Raw genomic sequence first — 8,708 nt, 5'->3', positions numbered from 1 at the left:
TATAAAAGAATCAAAATATAAAATAAAATAAAGTAAAATAGGACATTACCAAATCAAAGAATGTTCTGTTGAACTTTAGGTAACTTTTTCATGGTTAATAAAGGTAAAAAATTAAATATAGACTTTTTTTTTTGTCTCTTCAGAAATATTGTTCACAGAAAACAAGATTATCTTTTTATCCCAAAAGATGAAACCAACTGGGTTACTTTCCAAAGACAACCAAGTGAGCACTGCAGACTGATGAGTAGAATCAGTAAGAACGTGATTTTGGTGCTTTTAACTTTGACAAGTTCTGCATTTCTGCTATTTCAGTTGTACTACTACAAGCACTATTTATCAGCAAAGGTAACTTTTTTTTCTTCTTTCTCATTATTAAACTTCATTTTAGCTTATATCTTCCTAACATACTTTCCTTTTGCAGTACCTAAAATTAATCAGTTTTTTAAATCCTTGCAGAAATATTTCTTTGAAATTCTCCTCTTCATGGGTATGATAAGAAGCAATTCAGAATAGCAGTTAAATTATTATAATAACACACTAAAAGTCAGAGGTGCACAGTTTCAGTGATGTTGAAATTTTCTGATAGAATTATGTGAAAATTGTTATTTTTCCAAACATTTCATCACTCATTGGAAAGAGTTCAGTGATAAATAATTTTGATAAAATGTTAGACTTAGTTTAGTACAAAGTCGATTTTAATATAGTGCCTAACAGAAAGTGTAGTGTTATAACTTACTTTTATTATAAACCTTTAGGCATAAAGATAAAGAGACAATGATTTAGAATCTAGTAGCTTCTAAAGATCTTATAACAGTAATTCTAAAGAGATAGCAAAGAGTTTACTATTATTTGATGGAAGTTAATAGATTCTGAGATGTTGACCATATATGCCTGTTTGATAAATTATAGCAGTCTCAGTGTTTTCCTCTTGGGTAGTTGTATAATTGTAGAATTCTTAGCTCATGACTATGTGTATTTAGATTATGCTTTTTAATGATTATTAGCCAGTTACATAGGTTAAACCTTATACCTGCCCTAAATGTAATGTTAAGTGCTGGGCTTTGCATTTACTTTTTTTTTGTTATCTTCCTAGAATGGATCTGGTTTATCAAAATCCAAAGAAAGCCGAATTGGATTTGATGGCACACAGTGGGTATGTATGACAGTCGAGAAATTCTTCAATTGCCAAGTTCATTTAGTTCATTCACTTATATACTTAATAAGTATTTGTTAAATTATGGCAGTTTTAATAGCTGGCTTGGTGGAAAGTGGGAGTAGGTGATAGAGGGCAAGGGGAAGACACTGTGCCAGGTGCTTTATATGGAGTATCACATTTAGTCCTTATGCAGACTTGATGATGTTAGTACACGTTTGTCCTCAGTTCACTTAAAAAGATTAAGGTTGGTTGGCTAATAAGTGGCTGATTCTAGATTCTAACTGCTTGCTTCCAAAATCCTCATTCATTGAGTTGTGGTGCTTCCCCAAATGAATAAATATGTGAAAAGCATAATTGAACCAAGAAAATATAAAAAATATTTGCAAAACATGTGTCTGACAAAAGATTGATATCAAGGATAAATAAAGAACTCCTGCAACTTAGTAATAGATTTTTTGGTTCATATTCTATCAAATTGAACAAGTGTCCTATTCCTGGTTTGCTGATAGTTTTTTATTATGAAATAGGAATTGAATTTTGTCAAATTTTTTTTGTGTTGAAATTGTCATAGAGGTTTCCTCCCTTTATTCTATTAATATGATTGATTAATTTTCAAGTGCTGCCTTTCATTCCTGGGATAAACTATACTTGGTCATAACATTTTCTCTTTTTCTAACTATAAGAATTAATTTTCTAGTATCCTATTAAATGTCACTGCATCTGTGTTCATGAGGGACAGTGGTATATACTTTTCTTTCTTTTTCTGTAATGTCTTTGTCAGGTTTTGCTATTAGGATTATACTGACCTAAAAATGAGTTTGAAGTGTTTCCTCCTGCTCAGTTCTGAAACAGTTTTTGTGTAATTGGCATTATTTCTTCCTTAAATCTTCGATAGAATTCGCCAGTGAACCATCTTAGTCTAGAGTTTTTTCTTGTTTTGATGGCGAGACTTTTTTTTATACAACAAATTCAATTTTGTTAATAGTTATAAGGCAAGTCAGATTTCCTGTTTCATCTTCTGGTAATTTTGTTAATTGTGTTTTTAAAGGAATTTATCCATTTCCTCTAAGTTATTGAATTTTGGGGCATAGCATTGTTTATTCTAACTTTTTACTTCGTTGTCTCTCCCACTAAGAGATAATAAGCTCCTCTGGAGCAGAGATTATTATATTTTTGGTATTTGCATAATACTTTACAGTAAAAACAAAGGATAAGAGACTGATTCATATATTTGTCTCACTTTTTTATCTTTATAATTCCTGATATTCTAATCTGTTTATTATCTTGTATATGTTTTTATAAGTTTCTTCAGATTTTTGTGAGTAATCATTTATCCTTAATTCCATGAAACATCTTTTTTGATGGGCATACATCCCTTTGAAGTCATTATTGCTTTCATTAATGTAGGTTTTTAAGCAACAATGTATGCTATTTATTCTGTTTATCTTGGCTACTCTTAGATATTGTTTACTCCTAAGTGTGATTATTTGGTTTCCATTCTGATTTCAAAATTTTTTTTTTGCAGTAGAATGTTCTGCTTACTGCTCAGCAGAATTGTATTTTAAAATATCAGTATTACAGTATTATTAGAAAGTCAGACTGTATACAGGAATGGTCAAGCAGACAGTGTATTTTAGTTTGTATTTTGCTTGGCAAGATTATTAAGCAGTATTTCAAATATGAAGAAAAGTTCCACATACAATTGATTTTTGGTTTTGAAAATGTTGACATAACTAATTTTTTAAAATTGAAAGACCTGGTATTTCCTCTCCAACTTTTGCTTGAAAAGATTTAGCTACTACCAACGGAATAATTTGTAAGTCCAGAGTTGTCATCTCAGATACTGCTTCCTCTGTGAAGATTTCGATATCCTTTTGATGTGCAGTTAATTAGTTGATTACTGTTCTGTACTTACCTTATATTGTAAATATTTGTACATTGTCCTCAGTAGACCATGAACTTCTTAAGAGCAGGTACAGTGTATTATTTATTTGTGGGTTTTTTAATGTTAGCAAAGTAGTAATCCTGGTATGTATTGAATAAGTACTCTATATGTATTCTTATAAAATTAATGAATAAAATTTAATGAGATAGATTATTGTATTGGTTTAGAAGAATTAAGGGAATTCTTTTCCTCTCAAACAGCGTGCAGTTAAAAAATTTATTATGCTAACATCCAGTCAGAATGTACCCGTGTTCCTTATTGATCCTTTGATTCTGGAATTGATTAATAAAAACTTTGAACAAGTCAAGAATACTTCTCATGCCTCCTCCACTTCAGAATGCAAGTTTTTCTGTGTTCCAAGAGACTTTACTACATTTGCACTACAGTATCAACTATGGAAGAATGAGGTAAGATGATTTGCTTTCAGGTAATGGAATGTGTCTTTTGTAAAACAATGTAAGATTAAACCAATTTAAACTGTAAAATATTTAAAATTTTTTATAAAGACATAAATTATATCAAGAATATTTTCAGCTATAAATAGCAAAACACAAGGCTCCTCTGTCTGTGAGATTTCCCAAGCAAGAATACTAGAGTGGGTTGCCATTTCCTTCTCCAGGGAATCTTACTGATCCCAGTTATTGAACCCACATCTGCATTGGCAGGTGGATTCTTTACCACTCAGCCACCTGGAAAGCCCATAACTGGAAGTAGATTTGTGCAGTATAGCCTTGGGTTAGGCCTTTGCTGTGTTTGATCAGAGCAACTTCTTTGTTCTTGACGCTCCTCTGTCATGATTATGAAAAGGCAAGCCATTTCATAGTTCTTCCTGTTTTGTCTATCTCCTCACACTCGAGGTCTGATTCCTCTTCAAGTTCTGTCTGGGCTTTTAAATTTTTCGTAAATTTACCAATTTATAATGTTTTTATTTCATTCTGTACAGTAGATTCCTGCTCTGAATCAGCCACTCTTACACTAAATCAGTACTTTCTACCTCTTAGGCTTATGAAGAAAGGAAATCCTACAGTAGTTAATTCTAATATAAGGAGAACTAAGGGGAAATTGTATTAGACAGGGTCAGTTCAGTTCAGTCACTCAGTCATGTCCGACTCTTTGCGACCCCATGAACCACAGCACACCAGGCCTCCCTGTCCATCACCAACTCCTGGAGTCCACTCAAACCCATGTCCATTGTGTCAGTGATGCCATCCACCATCTCATCCTCTGTTGTCACCATTTCCTCCTACCCTCAATTTTTCCCAGCATCAGGGTCTTTTCAAATAAGTCAGCTCTTCGCATCAGGTGGCCAAAGTATTGGAGTTTCAGCTTCAACATCAATCCTTCCAATGAACACCCAGGACTGATCTCCTTTAGGATGGACCGGTTGGATCTTCTTGCAGTCCAAGGGACTCTCAGGAGTCTTCTCCAACACCACAGTTCAAAAGCATCAATTCTTCGGTGCTCAGCTTTCTTTATAGTCCAACTCTCACATCCATACATGACTACTAGAAAAACCATAGCCTTGACTAGACAGACCTTTGTTGGCAAAGTAATGTCTCTGCTTTTGAATATGCTGTCTAGGTTGATCATAACTTTCCTTCCAAGGAGTAAGCGTCATTTTATTTCATGGCTGCAATCACCATCTACAGTGATTTTGGAGCCCCCAAACATAAAGTCAGCCACTGTTTCCACTGTTTCCCCATCTATTTACCATGAAATGATGGGACCAGATGCCATGATCTTAGTTTTCTGAATGTTGAGCTTTAAGCCAACTTTTTCACTCTCTTTCACTTTCATCAAGAGGCTCTTTAGTTCTTCTTCACTTTCTGCCATAAAGGTGGTGTTATCTGCATATCTGAGGTTATTGATATTTCTCCCGGCAATCTTGATTCCACTTGTGCTTCCTCCAGCCCAGCGTTTCTCATGAGGTACTCTGCATATAACTTAAATAAGCAGGGTGACAATATACAGCCATGATGTACTCCTTTTCCTATTTGGAACCAGTCTGTTGTTCCATGTCCAGTTCTAACTGTTGCTTCCTGACCTGTATACAGGTTTCTCAAGAGGCAGGTGAGGTGGTCTGGTATTCCCATCTCTTTCAGAATTTTCCGCAGTTTAGACAGGATAAGTTACATTAATTGCTGATAAAAACAACCCTAAAATCTCATTGACTTAGTGCAAAGAAAGGAGTAATTGTCTCTGGACAAAATCCAGTGTGAATATTCTTGGTCAAGAGTATTCCTGGATGACTTTTCCTATAAGCAGTGCTTATAGGATGCAGGATGTTTCATTTGTGTGGCTTCCCTATCCCATAGTTCTTTGTTTCTCTACATGCAGATAAAAGAGAAAAAGCAGAGAAGATCTTGTGGGACATTGTAAGGCCAGGCTTAGAAGTGGTATCTGATGTTTCCATCTGCATTCCTTTGACCAAAACACAATTTCAGTCTATATCCAGAAAGGGGAAGGCAATTGTAATTGATACTGGTTAGCATTCTGTGCCAGAATGATCACTTTTTAGACTTAGTTCCAACCTTTAATAACTTTAATGCCTGATATTACTACTTAGAACTTTATTTTCCTTAACTGTAGATTAGGTGTAATAGCTTCCCTGTTGACCTCACATAGTTTCTATGGACATGAGATGAAATAATTGATGTGAATAAGCTTCATACACGTTATATAAATATAGACTTAAAGAGGTGGTGGTGTAGAGTAGAAAGAACTTTGTATTTGGTTACGTAAGACCTAAATGCTGGCAGTAGCTTTGCCTCTTGCTAATTTTGTCTCTTTGGACTTCTGTGAGTCTCTTTCTTTATCTACAATATCTGTGCTACTTACTCTTTAAGATCAATGTCATGAATTCAACCAGTGAGTGAAAGTCACTCAGTCATGTCTGACTCTTTGAGACCCCATGGACTGTATAGTCCATGGAATTCTCCAGGCCAGAATACTGGAGTGGGTAGCCTTTCTCTTCTCCGGGGGATCTTCCCAACCCAGCGATCAAACCCAGATCGAACCTGCATTGCAGGTGGATTCTGTACCACCTGAGCCATAAGGAAAGCCTAGGAATACTGGAGTGGGTAGCCTATCCCGTCAGGGGAACTTCCTGACCCAGGAATCGAACCAGGGTCTCCTGCATTGCAGGCGGATTCTTTACCAACTGAGCTATCAGGGAAGCCATAGATGTTATATGTAAATACAGTAATGTTTATAAAAGTTCTTTAAAAACTGTACATTTCTGTTCAAATGTGAGGTGTTCTTAATAATTACTACTGTTTAACCATCTGTAGCACTGGTTGTTAGGATTAAAAATCTACTGTATGGGTTAATCTTTTTACGTGAGAGTTATACTATAACTAATAACTGAAATGTACTTTGCTTTATAGTGTATCTTAGTCTGTTTTCTAATGATGTATATTATGATAGACTTCTATTTTAGTAGCAGTTTAAGGCATTGGGATATAACTATGAGATGAGAAACCCTGCTCTTATGAAGCACTTTTGAAGATTATTAGAAGTTAAGTTGAGAATCACAGGTTTAATTTTAAGTCCTTACATTAACATTTACTTTGGAGATGCTAACCAGAGAACACTATAGTGAATGGACATTCTCATTCCAAGGGAGAAATTTGTATTGATTTTCATAAAGAGAGTCTTTGAACATGTCTTCCATGCTCTTTGGTTTCTCTTTTTGATGCTTTCCTTAATTCTCCCACCACCACCTTTCCTTCCCCACCTTCGTTTTTTAATCTTCAGGCAAAGAGCAGGTTAGGACAATAATACAGAAGACTTAATTCAGTGTAAGAGTAACTTTAATTTTGCTACTAGTATTTATTTTAAATATTCAAATATTGAAAATATTTAAATCTTTCTTTTGTTTTAGGAAGGCTGGTTTCGGTTAGCTGAAAATATGGGATTTCAGTGCCTAAAGGTCGAGAGCAAGGACCCCCGGCTGGATTGGATAGACTCACTTTCTGGGACTGAAATCCCCCTGCACTACATCTGCAAATTGACCAGTCATGCCATCCACTTGGTGGTCTTTCATGAGAGGAGTGGCAACTACCTCTGGCATGGCCATCTACGGCTGAAAGGACACATCGACAGGAAGTTTGTTCCTTTTCGAAAGTTACAGTTTGGTCGTTATCCTGGAGCTTTTGACAGGTAAATTCAGGGTCTAAAGGGAATACGTGAAACCTACCTTGTTCAGTCATGAATTCTTTTTCTCTTTTTCACATTTAGTAAAAAACCTAAAATGTATTTCATGCAAATCAGTTTTGAAATGTAAATATTCAACAAGAAGCAACTCATGTACGTATACTCCAGGAAATATATATCAGAATGTTCATAACAACATTGTTCTCAGTGCCCCAAACAAAATGTGATGTGTTTACACAATGAAGAACCGTGGGGCAGGGAAATGAAGAAGCTCTTAACTCATGCTCTATGTAGCAACAGAGATGAATCCTACAATGCTGAGTGACAGAAGTGAGGCATAAAAGAATACAAATCTTATTATATTTATAAAGAGATCAGACACAGGATAAAGTATATTTGTGGATATATACTTACAAGTAAAAGTGTTCAGAATGTAAAAACTTCCAGTTATGAGATAAGTTCTTGGGATATAATATACAGTATGATCACTATAGTTAATTAACATTGCTGTATTATATATTTGACAGTTGCTAAGAGTAGATATTTAAAAATGATACCTTATATGCTTGATCTTTAGCTATTTTGCTTATGTTGTATTGAATGTGCTTTGAAGAGGCTGCCAGTGTTCTGAGTTTAAGTCCTTGTAATAAGTCTTAATTTTTGTTTTCAGGCCAGAGTTACAACAAATCACTGTTGATGGATTAGATGTTCTCATTCCAAAAGATCCAATGCACTTTCTAGAAGAAATACCACACTCTAGATTTATTGAGTGTAGGTATAAAGAAGCTCGAGCATTCTTTCAGGTTAGAGATAACCAAATATTGTACTTTACAATTTAAAGGAAATATGTTTATTTTTAGTATTTATCAGTTGAGGTGGGGGGAGGGTAAAGGGACTTATGGTAAAAAGAGACTTAGATAAGAAAACATCTTTTCTGATTTGTCTGTTTCCTTCTAGATTGTTTAAATTTTTTAAGTAGATTAAACATTAACCTTAAGGAACAATTTCTTCCCCAGTTGAATGGTTTGATATTTACGGAGACCTTATTTTATTTGGATAGACATTGACAGGTTTAGCACTGGCCTCTGCTTTTAGTTAGGATTGCCCACAAATTTTATAAAGATGGTACATTCTGTTCTTAAAGCAATCCAAGTAGGATCAAACCATGTAGAATACATACTTCATAGAAAATACAGTTTTTCTCAGAGGGTTGGCACTGAATATGAATTTTTTGTGTTTATGAAGGTTTTTTAAGATAAATGCTACACAAAGACCAAGTGCTTTTGAACTTTACTTTATTCTGTTGTTTTAACTTTCAGTTCAATAAACATTTATTAAAAGCCGGCTTCCCAGGAACTCTCCTGACCCTGGGGATATAAAGATGATTTTAAAGGACATGAAAGTTCAGCTCTAGGAAATGACATGAAACAGAGGTACAGTGAAAGCAATCAG

General features: G+C 34.7%; 1 protein-coding gene across 8 annotated transcripts in view; it reads left to right on the top strand.

Annotated features, from left to right (window-relative positions):
• Positions 1-8,708, top strand: part of FKTN (fukutin) — an 88,209-nt gene that overhangs the window by 15,864 nt on the left and 63,637 nt on the right. For all 8 annotated transcript variants that reach the window (XM_060408993.1, XM_060408991.1, XM_060408992.1 and 5 more), the window contains 5 exons: positions 144-345; positions 1,094-1,153; positions 3,302-3,508; positions 6,985-7,262; positions 7,927-8,059. In XM_060408993.1, the coding sequence (XP_060264976.1) occupies positions 241-345; positions 1,094-1,153; positions 3,302-3,508; positions 6,985-7,262; positions 7,927-8,059 (783 nt within the window). In that variant the 5' untranslated portion in view covers positions 144-240. The remainder of the gene's footprint in view (positions 1-143; positions 346-1,093; positions 1,154-3,301; positions 3,509-6,984; positions 7,263-7,926; positions 8,060-8,708) is intronic.

This window comes from Ovis aries, chromosome 2, assembly GCF_016772045.2.
Source record: "Ovis aries strain OAR_USU_Benz2616 breed Rambouillet chromosome 2, ARS-UI_Ramb_v3.0, whole genome shotgun sequence".
Classification (NCBI taxonomy): Eukaryota; Metazoa; Chordata; class Mammalia; order Artiodactyla; family Bovidae; genus Ovis; species Ovis aries.
Note: the sequence above shows the minus strand (reverse complement) of the source record. Positions and strands in the feature narration are given on the sequence as shown.